This window comes from Aedes albopictus, chromosome 1 (genome assembly GCF_035046485.1).
Source record: "Aedes albopictus strain Foshan chromosome 1, AalbF5, whole genome shotgun sequence".
NCBI lineage: Eukaryota > Metazoa > Arthropoda > Insecta > Diptera > Culicidae > Aedes > Aedes albopictus.
In genome coordinates, this window is record NC_085136.1 from 299,356,272 (window position 1) to 299,373,784 (window position 17,513).

Sequence of the window (17,513 nt, forward strand, 5' to 3'; positions counted from 1 at the left end):
TATTGTTAAGGAAAATCGTGCATGTTTTTTTTAAATTCTCATCCATGAAGAAAGACACTTTTTAAGGGGTTCCTTCAGAAATTTATCTAGAAACTGCTCACGAATTTTTCCGGAAGATTCTTTTAGAAAACAATGAATGATTTTTTTTTAGAAATTCCTGCATGGATAACTTTAAAAACATCCGCAACAATTTCTTCAGAAATTCTTCCAGACAGGCTTTCAGAAAGTTTTCCATGGAATAGGGTAAGAAATCTAGCTTTGAACTAGTCAAATTGCAATCTTAATTTGAACCATTTCGAAATTCATTAAAATGACACACTTTTTGGGTAAATATTGTCCCAAAAGGTTGGTAAATGGCTTTCCGTAATATCATCTGGTAGCATTGACTTTTAAAGCATTGAATGAAGCGTTTTTTCATTGAAAATAAGTAATTGAAAAATCACTGCGATTTCACCCATTTCCCCTCCAGAGGAAGCACATTTTCGGTGCACTTGTACAGCTCACGCATTGTATCACTAGCGTTGGGCAATTTTGAATCGATGTTCGCAACATCGATATTTTTGTTCCGATCAATCGATTTTTTGAATAGATGTTGAAGCCCCACGAAATCGACCGAATCGATTTTTTACATTCGATTTTACTTTCGATTCAAAAATATTAAATTTCTTTTTTTTATAGGATGTACTGTAGAATTTAACCATTAAAAAATTTACATAAAATTGAGGTAAAATGTACATAAATAAAATCAAAGGTCTATGAGGGTCCACTAAATTGAGGTATACCTGTATATCTCAGGTTTCTTGGGCAATCCCTCCAAGGATTCTTAGTGAATCTTTATAAGGATTCTGGTGAAATCCTTCTTGTGGTCGAGAAAGTCCTTTCCAGAATTCTAGCGCATCCTCTCAGGATTCTAGGTCAGTCCATCTCTGGATTCCGTACATTTTTTTTCGAGAATCCCTCTCAGGATTCTAGACGAATTTTCCTTAATAATGTTGAAGATCCCCTCTTAGGATCCTTCTCAGGGTTCTGGGGCAATCTCTTTCCGGATTCTAATGGGATGCCTTTCAATACTGCAGGAGAATCGTTCTCAGGATTCTGGAAGAATCCTCCAGGGAGTTCTGGGGATATTCATCTAAGCATTCTGGGAGAATCCCGAGCTAAAACTTCTTTCAGGATTCAGGGAGAATCCATCTCGGGAATCTGAGGAAATCCTTCAGGATTCTGGAAGAATTCCTCTAAAGAATCTGAGAGAATCCATCTCAGAAAACAGGAGTAATATCTCCCAGGCTTCATGGGAAATCCCTAATAGAATTCAGGGAGAATTCCTTTTGAAAGAGTCTTTCTCTCTTTTCTGGGATAAGGTCTCTCAGGATGCTGGTGTGATAATTTTCAGCATTTTGAAGGAATCTCATAGAATTTTAGAGGAATTCTCAGAATTATGGAAGAGTCTGGAGGAATTTTTCTCAGCAGTATTATATGGGAATACCTATCAGAATTCTAGGGAATCTCTGGATTCTAAGAGCATTCATTTCAGGATTTTGGGGTATTCCCTACCAAGGTTCCCTACCAAGGGTGAAATCCCTTTCAGAATTCTAAGAAATTACTAGACGATCTGGGTTGATTCTTCTACGGATTCTGGAAGACCCTCAGGATCCCACTCAGAATTCTGAGGAAATCTTTCTCAGCATTCACAGGAACTCCTCTCAGACTTCTTGAGGAATCATACTCAGCATTCTCCTAGTTGTGGCGAAATTCCTCTCATAATTCTGTTCTGGGGGAATATTCCTTAGAATTCTGGGAAAATCTCACACAGGATTCAAGTGGTACCCTTCTCAGGATTCTGCGTAAGATCCTTTTAAGATTCTTGGGGAATATCACTAAGTATTCTGCGGGTACTCTTCCCAAGATTCTCTGCAAATTCGGCTTTCTGGGATAATCCCCGTCAATAATCTGGGGAAATTCTCTCATGATTTTGGGGAATTTGTCTCATGATTCTGGAGAAATCCTTGGAATTCTGGGGCCATATTTTTCAAGACTCTGGGGCACTTTCTTTCAGAATTATTAATTATTGAAGAATCTCTCACGAGATTCTGGACAGAATTCTCTAGAGAAGTTTGGATTTTGGAGAATCCCTCGCATTGATTTTAGGGTTCGGAAGAAATCCTTCGCAGCATTCTATGAGAATCCCAGTAGAGTTCTGTTTTCTGTATTCTGGAGCAGTTGCTCCCAGAAATCCCTTTCAGGATTCTGGGAGAATCCCTCTTAGTTATCAGGGAAAATTCCAGACAAGATTATGGGAAGATTCTCTTGAGGTTCTGGTTTCATAATTTAAAGTATTCTAGAGAAATCACCATGGGAATCCCTCCCAGAGTTCTAGGACAACCCCTTTCAGGAGTTTAGGCGAGTTCTTTCAAAGATTCTGGGGGAATGTCTTTCAGGAATCTGCGGTAATTTTTCTGTTTTGTGTGGGAATACCTCTCAGAATTCCAGAGAATCCTTCTCAGGATGCTGGAGAAGTCCATTCAAGAAGTTTTTGTAATCCCTTCCAGGGAGAATCCTTGTCAGACTTTCGGAAAAATCCCTCTTAGGTTTCTAGAAATATTTCTCTCTGGAAGAAACCCTCTTATGATCCCTCTCAGGATTCTGTAGAATCACTCGTAGAATTCTGGGGAATACCTTTCGGGTATTCTCAGCGTACCAAAGGGTTTCACCCAGGATTTTAAGGGAATTCTGGGATAATACTTAAAAGGATTCTGAATGAATTCTTCTCAGGATTCTGGGAAAATCCTATCTTCCAAAATTCTGTGAGAGTATATTTCGTCGGTGAGTATATCTCAGGTTTCTTTGGTAATCCTGCCTAGTATTTTGAGGGAACCTTTCTCAGGATTCTGGAGTAATCCGTTTTGGGGCTCTAAGCTACCCTTTCCAGGATTCTGGGTCATTTCATTTAAGTTTCTTGGGGGATTCATCTTAGAATTCTCAAAATCTTTTTTTTTGTGAGAATCTCTCTCAGTATTGCAGATGAATTTATCTTTAAAATGTGAAAGAACCGCTCTCAGAATTCCTCTCAGGATTCTGGGATAGTCTCTCTTAGGATTCTGGAACATTTTGGGAGAATCCCAAGAGAAAGCTTCTCTGAGGATTCTGAAACCAATCACAGGATTCTGAGAGAATTCCTCTCGGACTCTGTGACAATCCGTCTCATAGAAATGGAGTAATCTCTCTCTCAGAAATCTAGGAAAATCCTTAATAGAATTCAGAGATAATTCCTAAAAGAATACCGGAAGAGTCTTGCTTTCTCTTCTAGGTAATGTCGCTCAGGATTCATTTCCAGCATTCTGAAAAAATCTCTCTCATAATTCTAGAGGAACTCCTTCCAGAATTCTCTTCAAAGATTCTGGGGGTATTTCTCTCAGCAGTATGCGGGAATTTATCCCAGTACTATATGGGAATACTTCTCAGAGTTCTCAGGAATGTCAGGATTTTTCTTTCGATTCAAAAATATTAGTTTCATTTTTTTCCAGAATGCAGTGTCTCAACGTTATATTTAGGGACAATGGAAATTCGCGGCAAAATTTCTGAAATTTCGCGAACTAATATTGTGAATTTCGCAGCAATTTCGCGGTCCCATATTTTTTACCGTTTTGTTGTAGAAAACTCCAAATTTTGCATGTCATATGAATTATTTACTTGGTTTTGTGAGGCGTAATCATAACTTCACCGAAAAAAGTAACAAATTTAATAGAAAGTATTAAACAAGTACATATTCAAAAGGCAATAAACTCGTAAATAACTTTACACTGCTAAAAATTATCAATCAATTTATGCTAAAATATTTGTAAATCATGGAAATTTGTATGGTATTTTAACAATTCTACCAATTTTCGCAGTATTTCGCGGAATTTCTCAAGTTTCGCGGCCATAGCCCAATTTCGCGGATTTCGCGGCTTCCGCGAAATCGCGAATTTCCATTGTCCCTAGTTATATTCATTTTCGAATCAGAGTCGCGATATGTTCGATATGCAATCTCAAATTTTGATATTGAATTTATTTAGACAAATAAAACATACCATGAGCATACTACATGCAGCAAACGAATCATTTTAATGTTTTGTAATATTTTATGCTATCGAATCGATGTGAAAACATCGATTCAAAGCATTCGAATAAATCGGTGATTCGATTCTGCTGATCCGATGCGAATTGATTCACAAAAATCGATGTCTCAGCCAGATTTGCCCAATGCTATATCACACGCAATTAGCGAATACGTTGATTGAAAGCAACTTCATCGTAGAATCGACCAACCGAATAATATTCCACATTATTTGTCATAAAATTATCAAATTTATGTATTTATTACTTGGAGAATCTTATCTTGAATTGAACCATTTGTAATCTAGATTTGAACTAGTGAATGGGGGCGAGCTTCCAGTGTTGGCCTGCAGACTGCGCTAGTGGCTGCTTTGTTTACTCTTGAGAGGTGAAAAATTCCAAATTTAGTTTCCAAATTCCTGAAGAATTCCGAACATTCTGAGCTGAAATGCCACTGCCTAATGAAAAATAGTTATGAGAATTAGCAGATCCATGTGATTTTTAGTTGTTCAGAATGAAATTGGCTGTTGTGGGAATTGCTCGAGCTGCTGCCGCCAGTAGTTCAAATCTAGATTAAAATTGGTTCAAATTAAGATTAAAATCATTATTGACAAATAGTTGAATTATTCAATGAAATTTGGTGCAAATGTAAACTTTTTACCACTTTACGAAAAGCTAATACCCGTGGCTTTCATATACCAGAGACTTTACCGTAGTAAATTATTTCCATGTGGATGAAAACATCAGTCAAAATTCCCGATGCTTCAGAAAGCCGCAATTTGGTTCAACTCATGATTACTTACTCTACTTTAGAAATTAGTCCAAAAACCTTTCAGAGAATTCTCCAAAGCTTATTTTTTAGACAAGGATTAAATTTGAAAATCATCAAGAATTGCTTCTGAAATTCCGGTAGAATTTTTTGAAATTTGTCCTCGGATTTTCTCAAAAAATCATTAAGAAATCTGTCCAAATATATTTCTCAGGAATGTCCACGGTAGATCCTTTTAAAACTTTTCAGGAGACTTTTTGGAAATATTTACAGATGTGTATCTATTTCATTCATACGGAAATTTTCTTCAGTAGTTGCTTTAGATATGTTTTCAGGAATTTCCTCCAGAAATTTCACAATTTTTTTTTGACAAACTGCAATGATTGCTTCTAAAGTTCTTCCATAAATTTCTTCAGAAATTCCTTCAGGAAATATAACAGAATTTTATCCAGGTGTTTTTTTTTTCAAAAATTCCACTAAATTTTTATTAAGCAAAATTCCAAAATTCCAAAAATTCCTTCGGATTGCTTTCATCTTCATCGTTCATGGATTTCTGCCGATTTTCATCCATGAATTTATTTACAAAATTTTTAAGTGATTTCTTCAGAAATTTTCCTGGAAGATGCTCACGAAATTTTTCGAAAGATTGTCTTAGAAACTCATGATTGGATTTTTTCATAAAAATCCCACAGCAATTTCTTTAGAAATTCTCACGATAGGGTTTCAGGATGTTTTCCATGGAATGCTCCCAAAATCAGTCCAAAAATTTATCCAAGAATACTCCAAAGCTTATTATTTTAGACAAGAATTCATTTAAAAAAAACCCAAAGATTGCTTCTGAAATTCTTCAAGAAATTTTTGGAAATTGTTCTCGGATTTTTTTCAAACATTTTTTAAGAAATCTGTTCAAAGATATTTACTAGAAATTTCTACGTGAATTCCTTTCAAAACTTCTCAGAAGAGTTTTCGGAAATATTTACAGATGTTTATTTATTTCTCTACTAGTGATGTCTTCAGAAAATCTTTCAAAAATTATATTAGCCCTCGAGTGATCGTACTGTTGTATTTTGTACAACACATTGAAAAAATCTCGTTTTTTGTACTCAGCGTGAGCGTGTCGCTGATGGTGGTACTCAACTGCACGTTTGACGGCAGGTTGAGGTATTTCTCCAGGCATCGTGAACATACCTAAAGAGATTCTTTTCGGAATTCAAACAGGAGTTTCCCAGGCAGTTTCTTCAGGTATTTCTCCGTGAATTTCTTCAGAAAATCCTTTTTTATTTCATCAGGAATTCACCTCGAATTCCTCCAGGAATGCTTCCAAGAATATTTCAAGAGATTTCTACAGGAATTCGACTAGAGATGTCCTCGTTTATTAGGTCAAGAGTTCATTTAGTGAATGCTTTAATGAATGCTTCACCTGTGAAGATACCACTGAACATACCACCCACGTTTGTCGTGGAAGCTCACAGCCAGCGATGGCATATCCTCGCGATAGTATTTGTAAGCACCATGCTAGGTTTGATTCTTTCATCCTTGTACACTGGATCCTCCAGTTAGTTAACCCTTATGTGGCCGACAGGGTACCCGGGTACCCAGCACCCATTTAAAAAGCACGGTGTAGAAAAAAGCAAAAAAAATTGTCGGCCACATAACGGTTAATGAGTCGGGACTGCTTTAATTGAGTCAGTTTCAGGGGGTTTTCGGTGGCGTTTTAGATGTTTCAGAGGGTTTTCATGGGGTTCGGGAGGTGTTACAGGGGCGTTCACGGGAGTTTCTCTGATGCGTTACCTGGGCTCCGAATAGGATTTAGTGGGTTTTCAGTGGCATTTCTGGACATTTCAGAGGATTTCCAGGGGGTTCCGGAGGCGTTACAGGGGCGTTTTCCGGGGTCCCAGGTGCGTTACATGGGGTCCTATGGGTTTCAGAGGGTTCGGTAGAATTTCAGGATGTTTCAGAGGAGTTTCAGGGGATTGCGAAAGCGTTATAGGAAGTTTTGAGGGAGTTTGAAAAAACTACAGGCTCCCTGAAACTCCCTAAAAACTTCCTATAACGCTTTCGCAATCCCCTGAAACTCCTCTGAAACATCCTGAAATTCTACCGAACCCCCTGAAACCCATAGGACCCCATGTAATGCACCTGGGACCCCGGAAAACGCCCCTGTAACGCCTCCGGAACCCCCTGGAAATCCTCTGAAATGTCCAGAAATGCCACTGAAAACCCACTAAATCCTATTCGGAGCCCAGGTAACGCATCAGAGAAACTCCCGTGAACGCCCCTGTAACACCTCCCGAACCCCATGAAAACCCTCTGAAACATCTAAAACGCCACCGAAAACCCCCTGAAACTGACTCAATTAAAGCAGTCCCGACTCATTAACCGTTATGTGGCCGACATGTTGGATCTTTTCACAGCATTTCATAAACGTTTCAGGCGGATTCAAGACATTCCAGACTGATTACGCATGCAGTTCCAAAGACCTATGTTCAAAAGAGTCCTCAGAGATTCTCAAACAACATTGAACTTGACAGTACATGGCTGCATGAGGCTGTGCAAGCATGAATTTCATTCAAATACACTAGTTTTGCATGTAGATTCGATGACACGCTCCAAGCTCCCCTTAACTCCACACACTACTTCTTTCCCGAAATCCAAACTTATCCCTAATTTTAAGTATTCAGTTATGAGTTCAAGCAAATTCCATATATATCCAGCCTAACTTTACCAAACACCGTATGTAACATATGTAAACAAAAAATAACTCTTCACATGAAAGGCTATAAATAGAAAGAAATAGAAATAGAAAATAGAAAGAAAAAATAGCTCTTCAATTTCGTGAAGGGCTACTTGTATCATTCATCTTTGGGGATGAGTTGTGAAAAAATATCCGGATTTTTCACGTTCCTAAAATGCTCAATGTATGGGAACAGCGAACTTCCCCTCCGTTTTTCTCCGTTCGTGAATTTTGTTAGATACGGTGTTTGGTAAAGCTAGGCTTGATATCATTTTAAGGTTCATGTGGGTATAGGACACTGCACGCCGCGGTTGCTAAGGTATGTAATTTTTTGACGTTTCGTGGCGTTTTGTTCACAATTCGGACTTTCATCATCAAAAATTTCATCAGCCTTCCATGGGTGGTTTGATTATTTTTTTTTTCAAAATTTGGGGTTCGCGTACGTGGGAAAATGTACTGATTCATGACGGAGCTCTTTCTGGGATTCCACAGGAATTCCAACCGCTATTCCTTCGCGGTTTCTCTATAAAGTATTTCCTGGAATCCTTCAGGAGTTTTGTTGACATTCCCGGGTGTTCTTTATGAAATTCTTCTGGGATTCTTGCAGGAATTTCTTCTGATATTTTTAAAGCGATTCCATCTGGGAGTCCTCCAGGAGCTCTGCCAAGATTTCTCCAGGCAGTACTCCATGGATTCCTCCACAGACTCTTTCCGGATTTCTTAAGCATTACCTTCTGAGATTCCTCCAGGTGTTCCTGGATTCCTCTAAAAATGCTTTCCGAAATCTGGAATTCCCCCGGAAATTTTTTCCATGAATCCTTCTGAGTTTCCTTCTCGAGCTTCAAGATATTCCTTCCGGGATTAATCCAGAATATCTGGGAATCCTTCAGGAATTCCTTCCGAAATTATCTTAACAGTTTCTTTTAAAATGTGTTCAGAAGTTTTTTCTCGGATATCCAGAAGAAATTCATGGAAAAACAAAATCCCGGATGGAACTATAGGAGGAATTAGAATGAACTATGGTAGAATTCATTGCAAAACTGTTAGAGGAGTTCCTTAAGAAATTGTTGGCGATATTTCTCAACGAACTCCTATAGGAATTTCAAAAAGAAGTCCTAAAGTAATTCCATAAGGCTTTTCATTAAAAAAACTCAAGGAGGAATTCTCTCATATACTCCTGGAGGAACATCTTGGAGAATTTAAGAATGGACCCGGAGGAATTCCAGAAGGATCTGCAGGAAAAGAGTTCCCGGAGGTATCCCGGAAGTTAGGGATCCAATCCGGAATTCCTAAATAAATCCCGAAAGTTGTTCCTGGAAGAATCCCAGGAGAAGTTCTTGGAGGAATATCGGAAAAAGAAAAATGTTGGAATATCCCTGGAAAGATTTCCTAGATGAATCTCAGACAAAAAAAGATCTCCAAACAAAAAAAACTCTTAGGAACCTCGCATGGAATTCCTTGTGGGGCCTGGTTGAATCCCGGAAGGAACCCCTAGAGAAATTTCGAAATGAGTGTTTGAAGAAATCCCGGAAAGAACTTTTGGAGGAATTCCGAAAAAATCCCGCGTAAATTTCCTGGAAGAATCTCAGAAGAAATCTCCGGGAAGAACTATGAAAGGAGCCCGTAAAATAACATCTGCAGGAATCCTAGAAGGATTGTTTGGATGAATCCCAGAAAAAAAATCCCTGAGTAATCCCGGAGGGAATCTCCGGAGGAATCGCGTTAGAACTTCCTGGAGGAATTCCAGATTAAGGTGAAACATCAAGAAATCCCATTGCAATTTTGCATACAAACTTTAGAGGCACAAATCTGACGAACAAAGCATCGAACCAAGCCGTACTTGTTTATCCTGGCTTTGCTCACTTGCAAAAAAGAGGCAACTTTTCCAAATCGAGCGCATTTGTTTACGAATTTTTAAGATTGGTGCTCTTGAAAACGTGAGAAAGGGGTCCAAGTCTGCCATTGTGGCAGCCATATTTGTATTCTCTGATGTTTCTCTTTGGGGTCTCCAGTTAGCCTAGTGGTTAAGGCTATGGATCGCCAATCCGGAGACGGTGCGTTCGATTCCCGTTCCGGTCGGGAAAATTTTATCGACTCCCTGGGCATAGTGTATCATTGTACTTGCCTCACAATATACAAATTCATGCAATGGCAGGCAAAGAAAGCCCTTCAATTAATAACTGTGGAAGTGCTCAAAGAACACTAAGTTGAAGCGAGGCAGGCCAAGTCCCAGTGGGGACGTAGAGCCATAAAGAAGAAGAAGAAGTTTCTCCTTAAACCTGTTTAGGAAACACTGAAAAAGTTCCTGGAAGAATCCCAGAGGAAGTTTTCTAAAGGAATCCTAAATAAACCCCCGGATGAATCTCTTAAGCAACCCCTAGGAATAGAAGTAAATCCAGGAGAAGTCCTGGCAGAAATTGGTAGAGGACGAATTTCTGGAAAAGTTGCGGATATTGTTCCTGTGGAATCACAGAGGGAGCTTTTGGAGGGGTGCTACCAGTACACTTTCCCAAGTTATCCATCTATCATTTGGCAATTTTCCATGGATCGTTTTACAAATTCCACGGCACTAACAATAGGCTACCATTTTAAATTCGAACACAGAGGCACAAAAGTACCTACAAGTAAGTTCAATCCACCCAACTTCAAGGTTTCATGCGGGAAGCCAATTATGAGTTGATGGAGTCCATGTTGAGGTGGGTAATTTTCATTTGGTGGAAAGCGGGCAAAGCACCTAGAGCCGACTCCTTACTTCTTACCGTGAATTGACGATCAAACGCAAAGCAAAATTGCGCAGGTGGCGCTTTTCTGAAACAGTAAATTACGAACCCTAGACTAAATTACTAATGATAAAAGTGGAAGAAAAGTAAAATCATTGCAGATCCTGATATCTTTCATACAATTTTTTGATCTGAAATATGAAATATGGCACTGGAAAGAGAAGGTAATGGAACTGGGTGAGATCATTCTATGACAGCAAAAACAAAATCGTCGAGTGAATTACTCACGTGACAGTGATTCCAGACGGAGCCGATTTCCTCAACTGAATGATAAATTCCTAGTTCTTCGATTAGGGCAGGGCAGACAACAATTAGTCAGGTTTTACAGCCTGCGACACAATGCATGATAACGGCAGATTTGGAAGGGAAATGCGACACAGACGCGTATGAGGTCACGAGCCGTATGAAGTATGATGATGCAAAATTGGAAACCGATGAGAGACGGCAGACTACTTATTATGCAGGTAGGTCAGATAAAAAGCTCATGAACCCCCAGTCCACAAGTATCAACGATTAAATGCGTCAATGCTGTGGGTGGTTTAACCGTTTAACCAAATCGTGTCAACTGAAAAGGTTTCGTATTGCTTGAATTCCCTACTATCAAACGTGAGCATCTCTTACTCAGGCCTATCTATGGGTGTTAAGTCAACATCAGATTTGTGGAGAGCTTTACGTCAACTGCAACTGGTGGATGTGATGTGTCCGCCTATGTGTAATATGTCATAGCAATGAACTCCACCCTCACGGCACGTATGCACCTTTCTATGCAACGCAGCCTCGTGCAGCTTAGTTGTCATCGAGTGGGTAGGTTTATGATGGCAGTTATAGGCGGACACAAGGGGAGACCCCAGATAAGGATGTCAGTCACATTAATGGCGTCGTTGTTTTAATCCATGGGCTTTCAATTTACAAGAATTGTCCTCTATCTTATCGCGCACAGCACCGTTCGCTGAAAGGTCGATGCGAAAAATAAAGCTGCTGTTCGTTTGGAGCAGATCGACTGATGCAATACATTTTGATCATTTTGGTATGTTATAAGCGAATGCGCCACCCCCACAGAGGCGTTTTAAATTGTTTTTTTTTTGTGTGCACCCGACACCCAATCTTAACAACAAAATCAGAAAGATGTTTAATCAACCTTGAAGTTAAGCAAACCATAGCTTTTTCCACAGATTAGAAATGAATTACGGTAGGAGTTTGCTACTTTGAGGTCAAAATATTCAGTGAAGCCCATATCCCCACAGATTTTAATAATTCTCGTACAAAAAAAAAACTAAATTGCTCGTTAGATGCTATAAAAACCTCTTCTAGTCAGATTCAGCTAAAAAGCTACAATTGAGTTATCTCCATTTTTACAACAAAAGAACACATAACAAAAAAAAAAAGATGAAACGATGAAAAATAATCTTTATATGAAACGACCTCACCAATTAGCAAACTCCTACCGTACGACGAAAACCACCACCTGGGTCAGAGAAACATAACGGGACGGAAAGAAATCGAAATAATAAGAAGAAAAAAATAAGGGGATAAAAACCTCTCAATGCGTGTGTGTAGGTAGGTATCTGTATCAGTTTGATCCGCGAGTTGCTCAAAAGTACGTCTGCGATCCGTTCAGTGCATCTTCGAGCCGTTTCAACAGTACACTTACTTGTCGTTTTCGGTTGTCCTGCGGTCGGTCACCGTACCGGCAGAATTCGGCAAAGTGCTGACTGTTGTGGAAGGCCATCTTGGTCTTGGTGGCGTACTTGATCTGTTGCGGAAAGGGGCGAGCAGATAAGGGAAGACCAATTTTGTTTAGTTTGCTTGACAGGTAGCCCAGTTGCGGGTCTAAAGGACTCGGTGGAATTGGTACAGGGAAGGGAGCAACCAACCTGAGCCATGATGTCCTTTTCGTTGTGGGCCTTCTTGGCTTTGTCGCACAGATTGTTGATCCGAATTTGGTAACCCTGCTGCCACAGTTGGTCCAGCGAGCAGTTGTAGATCTTCAACCGCCTGTGGCTGTCCGATAGCTTGACCGAGTAGATCTTGATGTTTTCGGCCGTTGGCTTGGCCACTGAAAAGGGAAAGGAAAGAAGGCGAATTTAAACCAATTAATTGACGACAATCATCTAAACGTGAATAGCTTCACGAGCGTCGTGTGTACGTTATGATGTGGAGTCAATGCGTATCGTGGCGTGGCGAACAAACAACAACCGTTCCAGTTCTCAAGTTGTTTACCAGTTCAATTTGCGATACCTCGTAAATGGTTCCTTCATTGACACTGATTCCGGGCAGTTGAGCGGCCCCCATGTAGTTCGATATCTATGATTCTATGCCGTAAATTCGGCAATCTAATTCTCCGTGTCACCCTGGTCAATTCACGTGAGAGATTTAATGAGTGTTAATTGGAATTGAGATATTACAAATCAGATTTTGACCGGATTCAATACATATTATGTGTGTATTTACCCTTCTGCTATTGGTACGTAGATATAACTTTCGTTGAAAGGTAATTGCTTAAATTTCGCTAGAAGTTAAAAAAGCCCTTTAAACTTCGTAAGATGTCATCATGGAAATAACAATGAATGAGAGGTTTTTCTCGCGAATTGCGGCTTATCGGCGATTCTTCTGAGAGCAAAAAAGCAACGCTCCTTTATTCTCTTTGCAATGGAATGCCAGGTTGCTCAACTTGAGAAGAGAGTCTGTCCTTTATTTCTTGAAATTTATAAATGTGAAGGCACCCAAAACTCTGTGTGTTTCATTTGAAATGTTTGATAGGAGATCTACAAAATAATGTATTATTGCATCTCGCCGCCGAAGAGGTAACCACACGGGTATTCAAGCCCGTGCACAAGGGAGGGGTTTTGGGTGTTAAACCCCTCCAATTACCGATGTTATATGCACTAGGCGCCCCTCCGCCTTTTGCCAATATGATCACGAACATGCTGAGGGTGACGAGTTCGGTTCCATGTCGGCTTAGAAACTTTTCGTAATGGAAACCTATCTCTTGATCTCCAGCTTCATAGAACACCAGAGTCCTAATTCACTAGATAGCATCATAGAGCTCTAAATCTCTAATTAGCTTTCAAACCGCTTTCTAGCATTACGGTCGATTGACAATACTTCCTGTATTGAACAGTCTACGCTGAGTTTCGCCCGCAATTCAGCACGTGCCATGCTGAGTATATGCCTGGCAATAGGTCGTATTGGCACCAATTCATGTCCTACTAGTGAGCCGAGTATATACGAGTATGTGGGATGTGTATCTCAGCCAAGTCAGCTCCTTCTGATTTTGAGAATTCCCCACATTTCTTCACTCTTGTGTGTCGTTTTTATCATGCGAAGAAAAACCTCCTGGTCCACGAAACCACATACAACGGCCCGATACCCGTTTGCATGTCTACATGCTTGCAGTAATGCATAGACCTCGGCGGAGATGCCACAGAAATCGGGTAACTGGCCGCAGTGGCCTATAGCCTCCCCAGGCACTGCATAGTCTACTTCCTCTTGTGCTGACTGCTGATGAACCATCGGTGAACAACGGTGAGCACCAGCCCCGCATGCGTCCCTCACTCGCCAGTCGATCGTAGGCACATCCGCATTTCAGGCTCGTTGCCATTGTCGAGACCTAGTGGCTAACGAAGGGAGGTTCGTCGACGTAAGATCGTCTTACTGGTTCGATGCATGATGGACTACAGGTATCTCACCAGATAGGTGGTCACTTTACAGAGTCCGGGCAGCCTTAGTAGGCAGGTCCTCCGTTACCACATCCACACTCCACCAGTCGAAAAGTTGCAGTTGGCGAAATTTTGATAGTGCCTGAGCAGATTCTATACATCTCATTGTATTGAGGTTCTAGAATATTTATTTCTGCGGTGTTACCTTTGCTCCTCAATTCTTCATTACACCAACAAAGCTAGCCATGAAAATGTTTGACACTTCTGAGGTTATTTTGACAGACTAAACACATGCACGAAAAAGACGGATCATATGGTCCACTGCACGAAGTTATGCTGGCCTGCTTACTCTCACAGAAAATTTGACGTTTGAGAGGTGCCGACACCGCTCAAACGTCAAATTTCGTGTGAGAGTAAGCAGGCCAGAATAAATTCGTGCAGTAATCCATATTCTACTTTATCGATCTTGTTGCCATCCTTTTTATGCTCATGTTACATCTGTCAAAATGACCTGTGAATTGTCAATCATTTTGAGGTTAGGTTCGTTGGTGTAATAAAGAATTCGGATTAGTTTGGTATGCTAGGGACACACATTGCCCCAACTGCTTACACCAAAGTGCTACGCGAATCTTCAGCGAAGCGTCCATTCAGGGCTAGGAGTTTCTCCTCCAATTACCCGGTATGCTTGCTGAAGCGCAATTAGTTTCATTTCGTGCACGGCCTTGACTTCGTTCTCATCGGCGTACACTGTGAGGTGTACTCCCAGGGGGTATGCGTTCAAAGACTGAGCTCATCGCGAAGAGAAACAGTGTGACCGAGATGGCAGACCCTTGTGGGATGCCATTCTCAAGCAACCTCGGAGTTGAGGTAGCTCCAGCGTTCGAAACTCGAAAACTGATGTTACGTAAAAAGTTGGCAACGCAGTTAAACATGCGCCTTTGGATATACCATCTCTTGAGAGTTGTCAGGGAGTGTTCATGTCATGTGTTAAGCATTGGATAGGTCTAATGAGACTACATCTACGTGAACGTCCTCACTTGACGTTTTTCCAGAAGACGTTTAAGCTAGGGAAAGATCGATTCCGCACCATAGCTGTGTCAAAATCAAGTTCTAAATGCGTGTTGATATGGGAGATAGGAATAGAATAAGGTCGCTTTCGTCTTCAACGCCATGGTTTCCTGGAGGGCCATAACGCAAGGGTTAAATCTGTTCGTGAGGGGTAGAATCTCGGACAGCTTTGATCTCAACCTATGCGCATTCCAATGCACTATGGGCAATTTCCATACAACCAGGCGGACGAAAATATTTTTTATAATTTCTTTTCGTTTTCTGTGGTCTATACTATCAAAATATTTCGTAATTTGCTTTTTCGGTATTTCTAGCTTAACTTTTCAAAAGGGCGTATATACTTATTAATTTGAAGTAAATTTGAAATTAAATCGATCCGTACTTCGATGGCAAATCAATAGATAATTATTTGTTTTTGGTTTTCATATGGAACTGTCCATACACTACTTGGAAAAAATATGAAAGCGATACAATTGCTATTGTTATATATAAAAAAAATATGAAATTGTACTAAAATGCACTATGTTTTAAAAAGCCTGATTCCAAAGTTGTGCAACTTATGCGCAAACTTTTTCACCGTAACTTTCTAGAATACACCCATATTATGCTTTAAAACTGCTGGGATATGCACAATTCAGCACAAAAAAAAAGTTGCTGATCAAAATATTATATTTTTGCGATTATTCTACATTTCAACGCCTTTCAGTGATTTCTTATAATTTAGTTCTGTATAGAAACCTTGTGATTTTTTTTCTTACAGCTTTTTTAGTAACCTTCTCAATGATGTATTGTAAACTAAAGGGTTTCTCATGAAAAAATGGTCTAAAATTGATTTAGGATAAACCGAGCGTATCCGGCAAAAAGTTCTATTTTTCGTAAATTTCCAACTTTGACATTTGATATCTCAGAAACGCAAAGTGCTAGAGATTTAAAACTTTGGGCTTTTCTTAATTGGAATGTTTACTTTCGACAAAAAAAAATATAACAAAAAGATTTGGTGAGGGTCACTTTTTCGATTTTTGTCCGCCTGATATCTAATAGTGCCATGCAGTGCGACAAGCGAGTATCCATTCTCAGTTTAGCGATGGAATGCTAGTCATATGGGGTTACCTCTGTCTGGTAACAGCTTCGCTTTCGCAATCCGGTACCTACCAAGGCCAGGGGATGGTCGGCGCCAGTTCCCTCTTTTTTTATGGCTCTTACCGCTGGAGATCGTTTCGAGACCGGTGGGTTTCTGCTTACGTTTAGTGAGGGGCGAACCATTATCAGTATTAAGAGTGTACCCCGCAGCTTTTTCAAGCTGCCCATAAAATTGTTTGCTGTTCATTACGTTGCGAGAAATCGACCCTAGGACTTAATCTTGAGTTGGACACTTTCGTTGAAAAAATGATGAAAATGAAAATTTGGTCAAAAACTTTAAGGACAGACTTGTTAGAATCCCAATATGGCCGCCACCATGGCCGACTTTGGCACCTACTCACGATTTTGAGGGCACAAATCTCTTCGTAAACAAAATCAGCGCACCTGAGCTTCTTATTTTATGCTTAGGGTAAGAAATCAAACTTTGAACTAGTCAAATTTTAATCTTAATTTGAACCATTTCGAAATTCATCAAAACGACGTGCTTTTTAGGCAAATATTGTCGCGAAAAAGATGTTAAACAGTCTTCCGTAATATAACCTGATAACATGGACTTTAAAAGCATTGAAAAAAGCGTTTTTGTCATGGGAAACAGGCAATTGAAAAATCACTGTGATTTCCCCATTTCCCCCCAGAGAAAGCACATTTTCGATGCACTCGTACAGCTCATGCTTTGTATCAAACGCAATATGTGAACACGTCAAATGAAAGCTTATTTATCGTAGAATCGACCAACCGAATAATATTCCGCATTATTTGTCACAAAATTATCAAATTTAAGTAATTCTTTCTTGGAGAATGTTATCTTAAGTTGAACCATTTGTAATCTATATTTGAACTAGTAAACGGGGGCGAGCTTCTAGTGTTAGCCAGCAGACTGCGCTAGTGGTTGTTTTGTTTACACGTGGTGGACGAAAAATTCCAAATTTTGTTTTCCAGTTCCTGAAGATTTTAGAACATTCTTAGTTGAAATTTCACTGCCTAATGAAAAATAGTTATGGGAATTAGCAGATCCATGTGTTTTTCTATTGTTCAGCACGAAATTGGCTGTTGTGGGAGATGCTCGAGCTGCTGCCGCCACTAGTTCAAATTATGATTAAAATTGGTTCAAATTATGATTACGATGGTTCAAATTAAGATTAAAATCATTGTTGACGAATAATCGAATTTTTCAATGAAATTCGGTGCAAATACAAACTTTTTACCACTTAACAGAAAGCTTATACCCGTGGCTTTCATGTACATAAGATTTTGCTGTAGTAAATTAT

The 17,513-nt window shown here is 39.8% G+C and overlaps 1 protein-coding gene across 2 annotated transcripts in view; it reads right to left on the minus strand.

Annotated features, from left to right (window-relative positions):
- The window catches only part of LOC115253989 (uncharacterized), a 42,501-nt gene that overhangs the window by 18,459 nt on the left and 6,529 nt on the right, over positions 1 to 17,513 (minus strand). Inside the window, exons 2-3 of one of the 2 annotated variants that reach the window (XR_003893109.2) lie at positions 12,253 to 12,434; positions 11,916 to 12,131 (exon numbers count right to left, since the gene is read on the minus strand). Coding sequence is in view for 1 of the 2 variants with exons in the window: in XM_029856884.2 (XP_029712744.2) it covers positions 12,030 to 12,131; positions 12,253 to 12,434 (284 nt within the window). In the remaining variant the exon portion in view is untranslated. The remainder of the gene's footprint in view (positions 1 to 11,915; positions 12,132 to 12,252; positions 12,435 to 17,513) is intronic. The other variant, XM_029856884.2, reaches the window with a different exon arrangement.